Source organism: Ammospiza nelsoni, chromosome 5, assembly GCF_027579445.1.
Source record: "Ammospiza nelsoni isolate bAmmNel1 chromosome 5, bAmmNel1.pri, whole genome shotgun sequence".
Classification (NCBI taxonomy): domain Eukaryota; kingdom Metazoa; phylum Chordata; class Aves; order Passeriformes; family Passerellidae; genus Ammospiza; species Ammospiza nelsoni.
Window position 1 is genome coordinate 64042616 of NC_080637.1, and position 19198 is coordinate 64061813.

Below are 19198 nucleotides of genomic sequence, written 5' to 3' on the forward strand. Positions count from 1 at the left end.
TCTCCATTATTCTGGTTAGTGAAATCTTCTCTGTGTAAGGGAAGGGGATGAATTTCAGCAAAACTATAGGCAGAGGTCTTGTTTAATCTTCTTCAAGGATGTAGGCACTCTGCAAAACTCACCTATGATCTATGTGAATTACTGAAAGATGAATTGATTTTATAGGAGCTCTGTAATTGCATCCTTTTTTTTCCTCTTTTATTTATTTTATTTTCCCTTTTATTTTTATTTTATTTTCCCTTTTAGGAAAATTTCAAATATTTCTCTTTTATTTTTATTTTATTTTCCCTTTTATTTTATTTACCCTTTTATTTTTTCCCTCTTTATTTTATTTTCCCTTTTAAGAGAATTTCAAATATTTCCCTTTTATTTTTATTTTCCCTTTTAATTTTCCCCCTTTTATTTTTATTTTCTTTTCCCTTTTAATTTTGTCCCCTTTTGTTTTTATTTTATTTACCCTTTTATTTTTTCCCCTTTTATTTTTATTTTATTTACCCTTTTATTTTTTTCCCTTTTTATTTTTATTTTATTTTATTTTCCCTTTTAAGAGAATTTCAAATATTATCAATATTACCTGCAGGGATCTCAAAATATAGTGTCCGAATTTAAAGGCAAGCCTTGTTGAATGGTAGCCCTGCTTTGAATAAGCCTGTCAATGAAGAGTGTCCTGCAAGTATAGGAAATGAGTCCTCTGCACTATTACCTGGTTTTAATATTAATTGAAATTATTAATTAGAATGATCGATTGCCAGGTCAGCAGAGCAATAAAACCACTATAGAGTCCTGAGACCTTCTGCCCAAAGCAAATGCCATTAATAAGTCCAGCAATAATTCATCTCTCTTACATATGGATTGTTCATCCTCTTGTGACTTGAGTAAGTGGTAGGCAAAAAAGATAGTACAATTTTCTCAGAAAGCAGCAGTTTTTCTGCAGACTTTTCTCATGTTCAGCCACAGCAGATGCCTGCTTGATTGTGCACCTCCTGCCTCACACATCCATCCTGCAGACCACAGGATGGTCAGGGTCCATCAGGGTCTGTCCTACAGTACCTGCTGCTGCCCGTGGCCTCCAGGGGTACAGGCAGAGCTTTTGGCATCTTCAGCCCAAAGGATGATTGACAGGAGCTCATTTTCACAGTTTTGGGTTTTCCTCTTTGGCTTAGCAATAAAAGCTTTTAGCTGAAAACTGCTAGAAGTTCCAAGGAGTATTTTTGTGTGTCCTTGTGGCCCAGAGCCTGTGTGACACCTGTAGGGGTATCTGTGAGGCCAGGCACTACAGGATGGATCACAGTGGGGCTTTGGGGATGGCACCACTGGGTCCCTTGTTGTGGTGTTGGGTTCCCAGGATGAGGTGAGAGATGAGAATTTGACCCCAAGTTTCTCAGAAGGCTGATATATTATTTTATCATATTATTATTATATAAAAAGAAAGTATATACTAAAACTGTATTAAAGAAAGATAAAGGATACATCAGAAGGCTAGACAAGAATGAATAATAGAAACCCATGACAGACCAGAGTCCCAACACAGCTGGACTGGGATTTGTCATTAAGTCAAAACAATTCACATGCTGGGTAAACAATTCTCCAAATCACTTTCCAAAGCAGCAAAACAGGGAGAAGCTGAAGCTTCTCATCTTGCCAGGAGAAGAAATCCTGGAGATTTTTCAGAAAATATCAAATGACAGTCCCTCTTGCTGGGATGTGATAGGAAGGGGGTTAAATAATAATGTTAAATGCCATGTTTAAATAACTTGCCATGAGGTGCCCATGACAGCTTCTGCTTCTCCAGCTTTGCTCCAAGGCTAAAAGGGAAATGTGTGGACACAGTGAAATAGCACCAGGATTGTCTTGGTGGGTGCACAGCCATGCACAGCATGTTCCCCCCATATTAAAGGGGATGAATCTGAAATACACCTTATGGTTCCTTACCTTCTATTCCTGTAAATAGTGCTGCTAAGAGGAAGGGTTCAGATGCCAGGGAATTAACCTGTAATTTCATGTAATTGCCCTTTTCTCTCCTTGATAGCTGATTCTGAAGCCAGAGCTGACAAAACCCCACTGCTGTATTGTATGGAACAGCTTGGCTTGTTTGTGCCTTTATAAATGCTTGCCCTTCTGGCTGCTCTTTCTGCTTGGAATTGTAACTCAGTTGCAATGTATTGCTGTTTTCCTTGATTTCTGTGATCACTGCAGTAGTGCTGGTAGCAGAAATCAAACATTTTTGCTGCCTGTTTTCACAACATTCTAATACTGGTTCCCCACAGTTTCCAGCTTCCGTTTCATCCATCATTTTGTGCTACTTGGTGGCTCTTCTCAGGCCCTAGCTTCATCTGATTTTATGTGTGTGTTTCTTAGAAAAAGAAACTTTATAACCCACTTAGCTGCAGAGGAGAGCCTACTCAGGCATAACCAAACTGAAAAGCTGAGCCTTATAAAAAACAGACCTAAAAACCCTGGAGTTCAACGGAAAGATTCTCATATGCATAATTTTTTTAATATCATAAAAATCTCATACATTTTTTATGCCAGTCTTCTGAGTTTTGTGAGGTCGATGAATGTTTCATGAAGGTCTGGGAGTGGCATTATTAAGTGTTAATGAGAATGTAGCCTTGATGAACTTGGAGCTCTGTTTCTGCTGAGAAGAGGAGAGGCTGTGAGGAGGGAAAGCTCTGGCAGGAGTAGCAGGTTCCACCCTTGCCACTTTCTGACTGTGCTTAATGCAAACACTTTGTTGGACTGGGCAATGAGCCTGAGGCATGCAGGGTCAGGATGTTAGGTGCCAAAAAAGCAATGCAACCACCATAAAAGTGCTAGAATGCTCAATACTGGTGAATGTTTTGACATGGAACACTCTAATCTAGTTTAACACAGCCCTCCCTTGCTTAAAAAATTTGGTTTATGATCAGTAAATAAAATAAGCTGACATACAGGCATACAAAGCTGCATTCATTGGCTGAAAATTAAAAACAGAGGGAAAGAAAGTAAGACATAAATCTTAGAAAATATGCACCAAAAATTGCTCTTCAATTTAGTCAATTCTGATGATCACTACACTTTTCCTGACTCTGCAGGATAATGTTGTCAAATTCACATCAATTTATCCAAAACTTCTAAAGTTAAGCACTTTTTAAAAACGTACTTCTGTGCTTTATTGCACACTTATCTTTTTTGCTGGCTGACCTTTATCATGTAAATGTGAAGGGACTTAACTGTGGCAGGCTGTGTGATTCTCTGATCAAGTCATCCTCTTTCAGTGCAATTTATTCCAGCTCTCCAGTTCTGAGATAGGAGGTGAGAAAAGACTCCTCACATTAAGCAGCTGTGGAGCTAAAGCTGCTGTCAGGTACAGATTTTAAATCCAGGGAAGGCCCAGGAGGCTCAGCCATTTGCAGGCTTTGAGGACAGTCCATAGCTGGGAGTGGAGCAACCTCTTATTTCAGCATGGATTCAGCATGGGAGCTGCAGGCTCTGCTCAGTGAAGGAGGTGAATTTTCAGTGAACTTGGCTGAATTTGCTTTCTTGGGAGGTTTGGAGTTTGTTGCTGTAGGGCTGTGCTGCTCAGTGGAAGGGGAAGAATTGAGAGGAGCATCCTTGGTGCTGGAGGCTCTCCTGACACCCCTCTGCACTGTGCTTGTCTCTTCTGTTCACAGCCTCCCTCCACAAGCACAGCTGACAGACAGGCTCTGAGGTGGGGGGAAGGAAGACACCCTTGCTGGTGAGCATGCAGGCAGTGGGCACACGTGGTCTGACTGTGGAGGGAAGTGGAAACCTTTTTTAGTTGCTGTTTGATCCACAGGAGAAGCCTGATTGTTGTTTCAGAACCAGGCTGCCCATAGCTCAGGCTAGACAGAACCCAGCCAGCAGGATGCTGTCTGTAGGCAGGGTGTTTCCAAAGAAAAGATCCATATTTTCTAGAAATGTTCAGAGGCAGCAAACCTCCCTGAAAATCTATGCAAAATGAGAAGTCAGTGCATCTGGGGCATCAGCATGCTGGCATGTCCTATCAGTCCCAGTGAACTCCACCTCACACACTGAGAGTGCCTGGTATTAATTTGATTTGTCAGATTTCCCTGCTCTTTCACCACCCTCTGAATTTGTCAGATTTCCCTGCTCTTTCACCACCCTCTATCTTTCTCCTGCTTCCACTCACTCCCTAGCTATCACACACAGCAAGCTTTCATTCCTTGTATTTTCCTCACTGCTTAAGGAAAGAACAGCAGAGCTCCAGAGGGGAAAAGTTAGCCAGTGAGATGCTCATTAAACAAATAAATTAGAACATATCCTCTCCCAGATGACAGATATTTCTCAACAGAACCAGCCCAATCCCTGTTGCTGTGTTTTTCCTGGCTGTGCATGCACCCAGCTGGGGACTCAGTGGCATTGCACAGGCACCACTTTCTCCAGGTGTTTCCACTGGCATTGCACAGGCACCACTTTCTCCAGGTGTTTCATGGGTAGCAGAGGCGTGGGGGGAAGCTGTCTGAACTGCTCTGGGGTACCAGGTGGCAGCTATAGCACATCCATGCCATGGGGTCAAATTTTGGCCTCTTGGAAAGTGGGGTGGAATCCCCAAGCTTCCCCTGCAGTGAGGGAGCTGTCTCAGAATGCAGCAAATGGTGCTGACAGAGTTTCTGCCATGGCTAAGAAACCTCCTTCTCTTTCAAGGAACGGCTCAAGGAGGCTGAGGAGGTCTATAAGGCTGGCATAGAGAATTGTCCAGAGAGCTCTGACCTGCACAACAACTACGGCGTTTTCCTGGTTGACACTGGTAAGTGAGAGGGAGCACAGGATTTTTCCCTTTCTGTCTGCTTAGCTTTGGTTTATTTTATTCAGCAGTACACATCTAAAAGGGTGTCAAAAGCTTCCAAGGCAATAGATGTGCCTCCGTGGTAGCTTGGAAATAAATATCCCTGTGCTGCTGAGAGAGCACAGCACACTGGAATTCACCATCAGTGCAGGCACTGTGCAGCAGGAGCATTCATTCAGCCCCCCTGCTCCCCTCAGTGTTTGTCACCATCTTCACACAGGCAGTTGGCCTCTTCAGTGTGAGCTGGGCAGCATCCTGACAGTACTGCCTTTTTTCCAGCAAGGCATGGCCACAGCAAATCAAATCACAGGCACACAAATGGATCATTATGGTCTCTGGAGCATGTGCAGCCCTACTTGGTGACAAAGCAGCTCTTTGACTGTAAGGCTTGAGTGCCACCACTATAGAAAGCAACATGACTTTCAAACCACAGTAATCTGTGAAAACAAAACCTTATACACTGTGGGGTGAATTGATTTTTGAGGAGCTCTGTAATGGCATCCTTTTTTCCTGGGCTTCTGGTTCCCATCCAGCTTACTTGGCACTTTCTGGCATTCACATACCAGCAACAGAGATGTCACTTTAATTGCCACCTTTTATTGACAGCTTTATAAGCAAAGCTAATTTGACAAATGACTGGTGGAAAAGGACTGTTGTCTCACTGTGGTCCCTCCAGAACAGAGCCAAGACTCAGTGGTGAAACAGTGTAGGCTTGAAGTGTGTGGTTCTTTCCCCATCACACGTGCCCAGTTCCAGTGGTGCTTGGGAAAAAGGGAGATGGTGTCTGTCAGTCTGCAACTGGCTGTTCTCCCTTTGAGCTGACACTTGGCCATCACCCCTCTGTAGTACCAGTGAAACAATTACAGAACCAAAATCAATATTCATAATCAAAAGAGGCATCATAGCATTAGCAAGAGAAGTTCTGGTTCTGAATTTGGGCCCTGGCAAAATTCAAGCTTGCAAATAATAAAAATTCCTGAGTAATTTCCCTCTCATGTTGTACTCATCTTTGCTTGCCAACCCAGATAAACTCCTATTCCTGCCAAAATTTGTGGTTCAAATGCAGTGCAGAGCACTTTCTGTTTTTTTACACTTTCGTACTCTGCCAAAGTCAAAACTATCATTTCCTGGTTTCCTCCTACGCTTCCCTACAGACAAACAACTGGAAAAAATCCCACTGACTCCTGCTCCTTGGGGGCTGATGTGTCAATAACCCTGCTAGAGGCATGGCAAGGCGTGAAGGCAGTGGCTGCTGCTGAGCCTGTCAGTGGCTGCGCTCCGCACCGGCGGCACAGGGAGATGCTGGGGAGCACCACAGCAATTAACTCACAGGGTTCTGTGCAGCCACTGCCAGCTCTGGGGAGCCACAGCTCCAGACAGCTCTGCAGTGCTCACAGACACTGAGTGTGTCTCCCTTAATGATGCACGTTACCCCAGTGTGCTGAGCTGCCTGGCTGAGGGGCTGCAGTGCGTGCCCAGCTGCTTCCCAGGATGTTTTGTAGGTATAATTTTCAAAAACATCTGCCTGCTCAGTGGTGGGGAAAGATTGAGGCTGCTGCTGGATGTTTTGAAAAAGTGGTATCTTCAACAACATGTCCTCAGCCTTGGGTGAGTCTTCAACACTTCTGAACCTCTGCACAGATGTTCCTCCTCACTCCTGTAAAGGACATGCTGAGATGTGCCAGTGTATATTTTAAGTTGCATAAATGGTCTCAAAAAAACCAAACTACATCTGTGAAGATACGAAAAAAAATTCCCACAGCAGCATGTTCAGTGCCCCAACATGCACTGGCTGTTTTTGAGATCTGTTTTCCAGCTTGAAATGGAATTAAATACATTGTGAAGTGAATCAGTTAAAAAAAATGCTAACACTGAAAAGCTTCGGTGTGGACAAAGCTCTTTTAGTATTGGTTTTCATCAGGAGGTTATCTGGTCTGGAGTTTGCAAGCCAATTAAATCACCCTGGGATTAAAAATGCAATATTTGCATTTCTGTAATGCTGGAACTTTATACTTCTACCATTATTTAGCTAAATAAAAAGACATTATTAAAAGTGGAACTTTATGCATTGGGGTAGTGATCTTGCACCTCTCTTTTTGCTTGTGTTTTGTTGTGGTGTTGGTGATGTCATGGGCTGCAGGACCTTGCACATTTTCACACAGTGAAGCAGTGCCACCCAATGGCTCCTGTGCAGCACAGAGATGGTGCTCCAAAACAACCACCTGGACACCTCTGCTCTGGGATTTATTGCCCAGAGTGGGAATTAGCTGGTCCCTGGCAGCTACTCCCTGTCCTGTTGAGCAATACACGGAGACTGAGCTGGAGCTCAGAGCAGCAGCACAGCAGAGGTGGAGGGAAAATCTCTGTTTGGAGAGAGCTGAAAGTATTTGCAATTCTGGTGATGTTTGGGGAATACTGGGGGCTTGTTCTTCATTCTTCATTGCCCATTTCTCCAGTGGGCCAGGGTGAAAAGGATGCTCCACCAGGAGATGGCACATGTGCCCCAGCCCCTTCCCTGAGGTGGGCTCTGTCCTTAGCACAGGGGTTGTGTCCCCAGTGCTGCATGATCAAGAGGGTGCTTTCAGTCAGGAGTCATCTTGTTGTGACTGGTTCCTTAACTTGCAAAAAACCCACCCCCTAGAAAATCTTTTTCTCAGGATTGTCTCTGAATATTAGGGACTAAATCTTAGTTTGGATAGCAGTTTCTCTTATGCTTAGATTCAAAATGCTGAGGCAGGATTTCTTTCTCAAAATGTTTCCTTGCTGTCTTGGTTTAGGGCAAATTTTGGAGAAAACCTCCAAAGGGGTTCCTCTAGAAAGCAGATTTAAGTGGCCCCTCCCCTAACTGGTTTGGGAAAAGATTTCCTTGGAGAAAAGTGAAAAAAATCGTTTATTTAGCAGGCAAAGCATTCCCCAGCACAAAAAATGAATAATATTAAACAATAAGACCTCTTGCCAGTCCAAAAGAGATGACAAACTCAACAAGTCCCTTGTTGGGCTGTAGCTCAGCTCGCTCAGTCCCTCCAGTACTGGAAATGCCACAGCCCAGGCCTGGCCTGGTGGCCACAGCTGGAGCTGCCCGTGCTCTGCTGGGTGTTCTGTCCAGAGCAGGGTTAAACAGGCCCAAGGAAAAGAAAAACCACAGTCCAGGGAACTTCTCTGCCTCAGCTAGCTAAAAACTAACTAAAAAGCAAAGGAGAGCTCTGTCCTGCTGTCTGCAGGCACCAGTTTGTGAGAGGGATGTAGGTGAGCAAGTGCAGTTCCTGATAACAAACTCTGCCCTTCTTCTTTCTCCCCCTTCACTCTCGCATGGTCTTAAAGATGCAAAACTTATTTCTGGGCTAAACAGACAAATGGGGATAGTGCAAGCATCATAAAGTTACCCCAGGACTCATGCATAGAGCAATAGAAGAAAGAAAGCCTGAGTGTTACCATGTGCTGAGTTTGAGACGGGCTTTTTCTGCTGCACAGGGTTTTTTTTCTGGTTTAATGGCTGTTTTCCTCTCCAGGGTCTCCTGAGAGAGCCATGTCCCACTACAGGCAGGCCATCCTCCTGAGCCCTGCTCACCACGTGGCCATGGTGAACCTGGGCAGGCTTCACCGCTCCCTGGGGCAGAATAAAGAGGCTGAAGTGTGGTACAAGAGGTGAGGATTTGGGCTGGGACACAGAGGGGTTCCTCCTGCCCCTGTATGGCTTGTCTCTGCTAAAGGGTTTCTATTATACAGATCTATCAGTGCATGCATGGGATTTCCTCCCTTCATTCTCCATCTGTTTGAAATAGATGTGGCTGGTTTTGGGGAGTGCTTGGAAAGGCAGCATGGCCTCAGGCAGTGTTGATTTCCCTGAACTATTCCCAAGCCCCCAGGATGGACACTGCTGCTTTTGCCTGGGGGGATGCTCTGATGACAATGTTGGAGGTTTCTCGGTGGTAGGAGCAGGCTGTATTACCACAACTCCCAGCCTGCTCAAAGGTGGTCTGTGGTTGCTGCACCAGGAGCAGCCAGAAGTGCTGTGCAGCTCAGCACCAAACCCTTGGCACCATTAGGAACTCTGGCCCTTCCCAGCAGTGTTCCAGCAGTCAGGCTCTGACTCCTGGAATGCAGCAGGATGGGTTGGGTGGGAGTATTATATAGATTTGTGCTCACCTTGCCCAGGTTTCATCTGTCAACCATCCCCCCCCCTGCTGCAGGCTCATTGAGGGCACTTTGAAGGTGGCTCCTTCTCCTCCTCCTCCTCCTTCTCTTTCTCCTTCTCAGCTGGACGGTGGGATTACTGTTGTGAGCACATTCATCCCTCCCCAGGGGATTTGTCCTTCCCAGGCTGGGATGGAGCAGAGCTTTGGTTCTCCATCCCCCACAAGCCCACCTCGCTCTTCCCCTTTGCTCCTCCCACACTGAAGCTTGCCTTTCTCCCACCCCCAGGGCGCTGAAGGTGTCCAGGAAGGCGGAGATCCTGTCCCCGCTGGGGGCTCTGTATTACAACACGGGGCGCTACGAGGAGGCGCTGCAGGTGTACCGGGAGGCGGCGGCGCTGCAGCCTTCCAGCAAGGACACCCGGCTGGCGCTGGTGAGCGGGAGCCAGGGCAGCAGCACCCACTCAGCCCGGGGCAGAGGGCTCAGCTGGTGTCCTGGCTTAGGGAAAATCTGGGAGAAAACCTCCAAAAGGGGCCCCTCCAGAATGCAAACCCACGCGTCCCCTCCCCGCACCTGGTTCGGGAAAAATTTCTTTGTAGAGAAGTGGAAAGAACCTGTTTATTTAACAGGCAAAGCACTCCCTAGCACAAAAAATGAGCAATACCCCACAACAAAACTAATTTGCTGCTCTGAAGAGATGACAAATTCAGAAAGTCTCTCCTGTGTGTGATCACTCTGTTGTCAGTCCCTCTGGCACTGGGAAAGGCTGCAGAGCAGGTCCCGGCAGGCTGCAAAGTGTGAGCTTGTGCTGTTTCCTCAGGTCCCGGTCTGGAGCAGGTTCAAATGATTCCAAGAAAAGGGAAAGAAAAGGCAGTCCAGGGAAAGCTTGGACTGCCTCAGCTAGCTAGACTAACTAACTAACTAAAAAACAAAAGGAGCACGGTGTTCTGCCCTGTCCATGCCCAGACAGCAACAGTGATCCAGAAGACTGTGGAGGAGTGAGTCCAGTCCCTGATAACAAAACTCCGCTGCTTCTCCCCACCTTTGCTCTCAGGCACAGAATATAATATCCAGCAAAAACAGAACACCTGACTGGGGATATGTGGTGTTACATTTTAGTTAAATGGTATGCTCTGTCTCACCCCTCCATAATGTAGGGTTTATTCCAGGCCTGTGATCCTCTCCTGGATCATGGATCTGTAATCCCATTGGCCCAAGGCTTGTTCCATGCCCACTTTGAATCTGCCTGTCAAGCTGTGCGAGGGAGATGAGAATCTCTCTTAGCCCTTTGCTCTCTTGGTCCTTTCTCCCTAGGCTCTCCCTTCCTGTCCCTTTCCCCCTTCTCCCTCAGAAACCATGCTGCTCCTGGAGGTGGGACCTCCAATAAACCCTCACCTAATGAGCACCCTCAGAAGCTATGTGGAGTCTCCTTGGCTGCTTGCTGTTACCAGTGAACATACAGCTTAGGGGGGCCCCAGGAATCCCCTAAATGAACAGCATCAGGGATACAAGCATCATAACATCACCCTGGGACAGCTGGTCAAGTGTAACACTGTGGCTCTGTTATACAGGCTCAGGTTCTGGCCATGATGGGGCGGACAAAGGAAGCGGAGAAGATGACGAACCACATCCTTAACGAGGATGCGGAGTGCCTGGAGTGCTACCGCCTCCTGTCAGCCATCTACAGCAAGCAGGAGCTCTATGCCAAGGTACCGTGCCGTGGGATAGCCTTGTCCCAAGGGATCACACACAGAGCTCAGGTTGAGTTTTACACTCTGTCTCTCTGGGGGCAAGTCACGTGCCTCAGCGCACATTCAATATATTATTTCTTCACTAAAACCCTCAGTTCATCTATGTACTAAGACTGAAGCTAAGCAGTGTGGTTTTCTTATCAGTTATACCTCCTGCTGCTGTCAGCCCCAGTGCCCATCAGCCCCAGGCTGTCTCAGAGTCTCTGTGGTCGAGATGACCCCAAGATGTTGGAAAGTCCCTTTTTCCCAGCCCCACAATTGAAGAAGGAGTCAGGGTTCCTCAGCTGTGCTTTTCAAGGTTGTTTATCTTCTGTTATCTATACATTCTTTTTCTGACACGCTGAGGTCTGTCTAGCAGGTTGGTCCGTGGCACACTGCACACCCCTGAGGCTGTGTTAGTTTTTTATACTAAAAACTATGTGTACTTTATTTACAATAATTTTCCAATACCTATCACCTATGTTAGACAGTCTGTTCCTACTCTAAACCAATTCAAAAGTGCCACCATCACACAGAAGATGGAGGCTAAGAAGAAGAAGAAGAGGAGGGACAAGGCATGCCCAAATCCCTCCATCTTAGCTTCAGAACCCCCATTCTAAACCCCCAAAATTCTACTTTCCTGCCTTGTCAAAAATTAACTATCATTCTGCTTAAACTCTCGTGGCTTGTAGATCTTTACATAAAGTTGGTAATTTTCTCCATGGGTTAAAATCAAAGCCACAGGTGTCTTTGGCTCTGTGCCAAGGCCTCTGAGCCTCCAGCCAGGGGCTCAAGCCATCCAGGGCAGCCAGAGGGATGCCCTGGGTTCCCACACAGGCATTTAAAAATCTTGTTTCCCTGTGTGTTAATGATGTGGGGTTAACAAGGGATGGAGAAAGATGATTCTAATGCTGGTAGTCCATAGTGATGAGGAAAGAATGAGAAGTGGGAAGGCACTGAATGGAAGGCACACAATGTCCTCTTGCTTTTTCACAGGCACTTGAAGCTATAGAAAAAGCGCTTCAGCTAAAACCAAAGGATCCAAAAGTCATATCAGAGCTCTTTTTCACTAAAGGAAACCAGCTAAGAGAACAGAATCTCCTTGACAAGGCTTTTGAGGTACGACTGCTCTAAGACCTATTGGTGGTTTTATAGGCTAAAAGACAGAGTTTGCTCCTTGTGTGTGAAACTCCCTGGTGCAACACCCTGGCTGCTGTTGGCCTTAGGAGCTCAGAGTCTATCACTGGTACAGAGAAAGCTGTGAGGCAGCTAACTTTACCAGACTTAATTGCAACTTTTTTCCTCATTCCTCAAAGGAAATACTGCTCCCTGCTCTGAGAGGTTAAGTACACAGTTGTGGTGGGATTCACCTTAGCTCCATCCAGCCCCAGCCCCTCTTGCTGTCAGTGACCAGCTCCAGATGGCTCGGCTGGAAGCTTGGGGACCTGTGAGAGCTCACCATGTTGTTATATCTCACCTCAGAAGCCAATAACTGAGAGGTTGGCTTATCCTGTGAAGAAGGATGCTTGATAGCTCAGAAATTATGTTAGCATTAATAATAGTGCAGAAGCAACCTGGTCTAGTGGAAGGTGTCACTTACTGCCTGTAGGAGGGGAGCTGGAAGTAGATAATCTTAAAAGTCCCTCCCAACCCAAACCATTCCATTATTCTCTGATTCAGAAAATATTAATTGGACTGTTCTGAATATTCTCAATATCCCTAAAGATGTTTAATCCTGATTTGAAAATCCTTTCCTGTTGTGACAATGTAAAAACAGTGCTGCTTGACAGACTCCGGAATGTCCTAATGGCTTCTTCTCCCACTCTCAGTGTCAGTGGGGAAGGAAAGCCCTGCCCTCAGGTCCTTGTGAAACCTCCATACAAGTGGCTGTCCCAGAGTCTGCTGCCAGCTCCAAATTAAAGCCTTGCAGATAAAGAGCAATCACATGGCTTGTAGTTGGGAGGGCTTGTGCTTGGCACTGCCTAAGGAAATCACCTTGATGTGCAGGAGACCCCAGTGGTGCAGGGGGCAGGGTGGCAGGTGTGGCTCCTCTCAGAGTGCAGGAAAAGCACACATTGGCAGGGAAAACCTGTGAGATGAGCTGAGCCATGGAGCAGCACATTCTGTGCCTCTTCTGCAAAGAAACTGAAATTCACTCTGTGCGTTGTATATGAGGGGAATTTGAATTCCATTCTGAATGGCTTCAGGAGAGGAAACTGCGTTTCTCTTTCCCCTCCAGCGTTGGTTTGGTTTGAAGAGTCAGACTCCTAACCTAGAAATGTTTCCTGTTTCTGCAGAGCTACAAACGGGCTGTGGAGCTCAACCCAGACCAGGCACAGGCCTGGATGAATATGGGAGGCATTGAGCACATCAAGGTATGACAGTTTTGGTTTTCCTTAAGCTGCCAGGTGCAGACACTACTACACAGGACAAAAAGCTAAACTGTTTTCAGACTGATAAGAGTTGCATGTTTGTGAACAGCAAGTCCTTTGACATATTTTATCCAAAAAGGAAGGAAGTCTCTTCACCCCAGCTGGAGTTCCCAGCCAGGTGGCTTGGTAAAGCAGATCTCATATTTTTAGAGTGCAGGCTGCAAGGAACAACCTGCTCCTCTTAAAAGCTTTCCTGCTTCAGTTGTTGACCTACCTTAGAAAAATGTCACCGTGAGTTGACTTTTAAGGTTCTTCTCTACCTAATTAATTTAATAAAGATGTCTAATGCAGAATACTGGCATGAAATTATGGAAACAGGCAGCCTACCCTGTGGTTGCTTATTCTTTTGAATACTTTAGCATATCATTATGATTTGGGTCTTAAGGAGTGACATTGTGTGATGTCCTTAAGCTATCCTGTTGCTGAGTAAAATTAACTCTTCTGGTGCAACACAACAAAAAAAATGTAAATCTATTTCTTGCTGCGTGAGTTTCATCAAATTTAGGTCAACAGCACTTGGTGATCTGTTTCATAAAGAAATATTTTTGTAACCCAGCAATGTCAGGTTTTTTAAACTCTGTTTCCCCTGTGTCTCGTTTTTCACTTCACCCTGGGAACAAACTTTCTGTGTGGAATGTGAATGAGACCTAGCACCCATTTTCTTTGCAGGGGAGCTACATCACTGCCCGTGACTACTACGAGAAAGCCTTGCAGCTGGTTCCAAACAGCAAGCTGCTGAAGGAGAATCTGGCCAAGCTGGATCGCTTGGAGAAACGGTTTCAAGAAGTCCAGGAGAAAGACCAAACATAGCAATCAGTCACCAGCAGGAGGACACTCGTGCCCCTTGGAGAAGAGTGTGGTGGAAGCCTGTTGCTCAAAGTGATGCTGAAAGAGCTTTGATAGGACTCAGAATTAGGGAAGGCAAACTTTGAATGCATGCATAGGTTCAATCAAAGTTACAGGATCCTGTGGGATCATGGGATCCTTGGGTCCTGTGGGATGTGCTGGAGCATGAATGAAAACCTTCCTTTAATCAAGATTCATATCTAGGCTGTTCTAGTGACACCAGGAGAGTGGGTGGGACATGCACCTTCAGTATCTTGGTTGTCACCAGGGAAACCATGGAGACAAAGCACTCATCCATTGCAGCAGGGGTGAAAGAGCACCTCCTGTTCTCCACACACAGGCTCACCTCATCCATGTAGAGCACCAATGATGGGCTTCATTGCAAGTGCTGCAGACAGGAAGGATGGTCATAATGGTCACATAAAAAAGGTTCCAAGGGGTTAATGCTGATGAAATGGTGGTCGCTTTTACAGCTCCAAATGGGACTTGAAAATTATTCAAAAGAAAGAGGAAACTATTTAAATATCACCCTGGAAGGATGATTCTACAAGTAGGACAGATGATCCTTTGAGGGAAAACCTAGCCTGAATGTTTTATTCATTAGACAATAATTTTGTGGTAATTCAGGTTCATGATGTCACTTTTGTCAAATATCATATGGCTTTACCCTTTGCCCTCTCCCTCCAGGCCAAATAATTATTACTCTGAAAAAACTGAAGTGTCCAAAGGCAATGGGAAGCTCTAGGATTACTTGTCCTCCTACTCAGTCCCCAGTATGGAAAACAAACAATCTATCTAATCAATATAGGAGGTAAAGTAAAGCCACAGGGAGATTAGGGAACATTTCCTAGCCTGGAAAGGTACGAAGGAGGCTCTTTTATGGGTGTGCAGGGACAAAGCCCATTTATCATGGTGATAACACTGACAAAATACTTGGCCAAAGTGTTCTCACCACTCCCCTAAGAGATACAGAAAATGACCTATAGCTGATCAGTCGTAAATCTATATTTTTAAATACTGATGTGGGAAAACAGATTCTCTTCAGAACTGAGGCTTTTATTTTTGAGCTTTATTTATTTAACTTATAATAATCAAATAATTAATATATTTTCTCTGTTTTATACAAATTGGGCAATATCCCTCACAGCTGGCCACATGGTTGGGCATTGTGACTCATATTGTCTGAAGTTAGAAAAAGGGAGTACCAAGGAGGCGTGCTGGAATAATTCCTCTCATGATTCTAAGTGGCTGCAGAGCACTTTGGACCACACTGGCCCTGCAATAAGCAGCACTTCTGCTGCTTCCACTGGGGTTTGCACCAGTTCTCAGGGAGCATTAGTGGGATCTGCTTCCTGCCTTTGGGTTTGGACACCAGCGTTGGTCACCAGTTTGTTCCTCTTGCAGCACTAAACTGCTGGAAAAGTTGTTTTGTTTGAGCTTGACTGTGGCCAGCAGCCCGGGGTCTGGCATTGTTAGTACAGTTCAGGTAGGTGTACAATGCCCAAAAAACCATCTGTCAGGAAAAGCCTGGCACTGCTGTGGTGCCCAGATTTAGCTGGCCATGGCACTTCAGCACTCTCCAAGTTCCCTCAGTGGGATGGCTCAGCCATGTGCTGGAGGTTGTGCTGGCTTCCTTTGACAAGCCTGGTGATAACAGTGTCTTGCTGCACAGGTGATGGTCAGGTTACTGATGAATTATTGATGTGACTCCAACTGTGTTTGGAGCTCCCAGATACAGTTGTCTGTGTCTGGGTTTATGGACCTGCCAGAGCCATGGCTGTGCATCCACTGAGACGAGGCTGGATGGGCCTCACTGGCCAAGGAGAGCAGCCAGCCACAGCTGGGCAGAAGTGAAAAACTGCTGGGGAGAAGAGGTGGCACCACGAGTGTTTGGGTTCTCTCTCTCCAAACCAGCTTCCAGGGGAGCACTGAGATCAGAACAAGCAAATTGCTTCACTGTTGAGTTTTCTGCTCCCAGCCCAAGCAGCCTACTTTACTTCATGGGGCCAGGGACAGGTTTGAGCTCCTGGGGCTGGCTCAGCACCCCTCCCTTGTTTTTTCACACAGCTGTTGTGGCTGTGGACTGGCTGAACTCACATGAACTCACTGCAGGTCCCCAGGGCAAGTGCTCTGCTGGCTGCCTTGCACACAGTAGATCTGCACACCCCTGGGCTGCCAGGATGGCCTGGAGGAGGTGGCATCATGCCAGCACAGTGCCATGGGATGGGGACACCAAAGCTTAGATGGCCTCTGACAGCAGTCAGCTCCCCAACAGGCATTGCAAGGTCGTAGATGGTTCTTTGCTGGGATATTCAGAGGTAGCTGGACCAGAAATCTCTGTGCCTGTCCCCAAGGTGAGCCTGTCTTTGGGACAGCTCCCCAAAGGCCTGTGTGCCCAGGCTGGCTGTGCTGCAGTGAATTTGGGGCTGGCAGAACAGTGTTTGGTGCTGCCCTGACAGGGGTACCATGCAAAGCCCCCAGGGAGGAAGCACCTGCAGAGTGCTCCAGCAGCCAGCTGAAGGTCAGTGGGTAGCATGGGGGGAGATGTGCCTCCTTTAAAAATGTGTATCAGCTATAAACTTTGCCTCAAAAGATAGATTAAATAAATACTATATAGTTTGTGGCTTTAAATAGTGGCCAATGAAACATATTTTTTCAAATGCAGAAGTTGTATTTTTTATAGCAATGCTTTGTGAGGGGGAAGACTTAATTTTATGTTTTTAACTTCAGCATAAATCTTAGTTTGTCTTTCCTGAGAGACCTGGTAGAAATTACTGTCTCCTGCTTGTCCTAAAACCTGATCAAAGCCATCCTGACCTCCTAAAACTTGTGTATGTATAGAAGCGTAATGCAGCTTTGGATGCCCCCCTCCCAGATCCTGGAGAAGGATTGATTACCATTTGTGCAACACTGTCTTACTTGCAGAAAATGGAGAAAGATGCCCCAGTAAGGGAGGTGGTTTGTTGGAAGGCAAGGCATATCCACTTGCCTGAACCAGGCTGATAATGAACATAGCCAGGGATTTTAATGCCAGTTGCAGCAGTTTGCATTTCCGTGCCCAAAGGCTGGCCCTCCACACCTTGGAGCTGGGTTTGTAGTTCTGCAGAGAGGAGAGCTCGATAATGAACCCCACGTTCCTGGACCAGCACTTTATACCCCATCTATGCAGGATGACAGGCTGCAAACTGGCAGCAGACTGGGAGAATGGCTCAGAGCATGGGCTGCCAAAGCAGTTAAACCCCTGTGAAGCTCTGAGCTGACTCCCTGTCCTGTTGGCACCCATGCTGATGCCCTGTGTTTCTTCAGGGCAATCATGTCAAAGGTTTACTGCAGGCAGAGAAGAACAGAGTATGATATGAGATGGTTACCTACACCAACATGGAATGCTATTGTGCAAGGTAAATCAAGCAACTTACCTTGTGATAACTTTATATTATCCTAATTAATCATAGGAAATGTTCTCTTCCTCCAGCATCACACAGCTTCTAAAACAAGGAGTTATAAATACATTGTTTTCTACCAGTTCCAGTGCTCAGCATGGTTTGCAGAGATTGCAGATTAACAAATGGCTGCAGATCTGCCTGGTGGGGGAGAGTTCATGCTCTCTGCAAGTTGCATTGGATAAACCTCAGTGCTCACTAATTTTAAAGCAGAGAATTAATGGAAAGCTGGTTAAACAGGACTTTGATGTACTCACTGTACATTTTAATCCTAAATGAGAAACATAATAATTGTGTTGCTTTTTCCTTTCCCCATGGATAATATTTGCAGCTGATGGATTTTATTTTATTGCTTATTTAAATTCCAGTGTTCTCTGCTTCCATCCCTTTTCTGTCCCCCAGGATAAATAATGCATTGGGGGGTATTTTCTTTCTCTCATGGACTTCTTGGACTAGATTTTCCTACAAATGTGCAGGCAATTTGTTTTGGCCAAACAGTAAGTGAATGCAGCAGTGCAAATGGCCTTCATTCCAGAGGAGGACAAGGGGCTGGGCATGCATGCATGGGAGTAGAAAGATGTATAAGTCGAAAAAATTCAAAATAGAGAGGCTAACTTGCAGGCGAGGCTGGATGCCCCTAAAATTATCTAAAAACTATTTCTGTAACTCTCCACAGAAATCAGATATGGTGTACAATATTGGTGAAAGAAGATAATGGTCAGTCTAATTTATTAATTAAGCAATTTAGAATATTATTATATGGTCTTCTGCCCCACTTGTCCTCCAGCTCATTGAAACAGCTGGTGTATGCTTAAGTCTCTTCAATCTTTATGTGATTAAGTTGACCAAGTGCTCAATTTCTATCTTTCATATATGCAATTATGCACAATCTTTCAAAAAATTAGCCCTTAGAGGGCTTTTCCCCCAACCTTCAGTCTCTTGCAGCAATTTCAAAATGCACCATTTTGCTTTCATGTACATTTAAACCCAGCAGCAAAAGAGAAAAAAAAAAAAAGAAAAAGAAAAAAAACAGCGCTTGGCATTCACTGGTGTTTTAATGTGGCAAAGTTGCTTCAGGTAACCTTGATAACTTTTGCAAAAGTTCATTGCCATGTTTGTACTGACTTGCTGAGAATTTTTTCTTCTGGAAAATACCCCCAGTGGTATCCTCTGTAAAAGTTACAGCTGTAACACAACTGTATTACTGTAGAAATCTCTGCCTGAAGTGGATGTCACACTGCGTGTTCCTCTCATGCAGAAGTTGTTTGCATTGCCTGTTGTTCATATGGTTCTTATTTCTGTATCTAATTTTTTAAATTAGCTGTGCATATCTTTTTAAGAAAGAAGAAAACCAACCAAACAAAAACAAAACCACAAGAAAACAGCCCGTGGATTGGAAATATTTTAAAAATAAATTCACTCTTAGCAGCAGCTGGATGTATGTCAGTGATGCAGGAATTTGCAAAGTCTTTGCTTTTTTCACGGTGGGATTTATGGCTAGATTTCACATCAAGGAGTTATGCTCCAAGTCTTTGCAGAAGAAAATGTATGTAAATGTCTATTTTATATAAAAAGTAAGAAAAGCAGGTGCTGTGCCTGGTTTTGTTCTTTTTCTTTAGGACCAGCCATGAACACATTGTTCTGGAGGTGGAAGGGCCGAAGTTTCTTACTCCACTTGACTTATATTTTATTTTACATGCTCTGAATTCCAGGTTATTGGTCATGTAGGAGCAACTGTGCAGCATATGTGTTTGAGTCTGGGCATATAAAAACATTGGAGCAGGCATTTTGTGGAGCCTGAGCATG

General features: G+C 45.3%; 1 protein-coding gene across 1 annotated transcript in view; it reads left to right on the plus strand.

The window, feature by feature from the left end:
* TMTC1 (transmembrane O-mannosyltransferase targeting cadherins 1) overlaps nt 1-18978 on the plus strand; it is a 143761-nt gene extending 124783 nt beyond the window's left edge. Inside the window, exons 14-20 of the mRNA XM_059471576.1 lie at nt 4669-4771; nt 8320-8455; nt 9233-9377; nt 10516-10653; nt 11671-11793; nt 12972-13049; nt 13776-18978. Coding sequence (XP_059327559.1) covers nt 4669-4771; nt 8320-8455; nt 9233-9377; nt 10516-10653; nt 11671-11793; nt 12972-13049; nt 13776-13916 — 864 coding nt within the window. The 3' untranslated portion in view covers nt 13917-18978. The remainder of the gene's footprint in view (nt 1-4668; nt 4772-8319; nt 8456-9232; nt 9378-10515; nt 10654-11670; nt 11794-12971; nt 13050-13775) is intronic.
* Nucleotides 18979-19198: the final 220 nt, after the last annotated feature.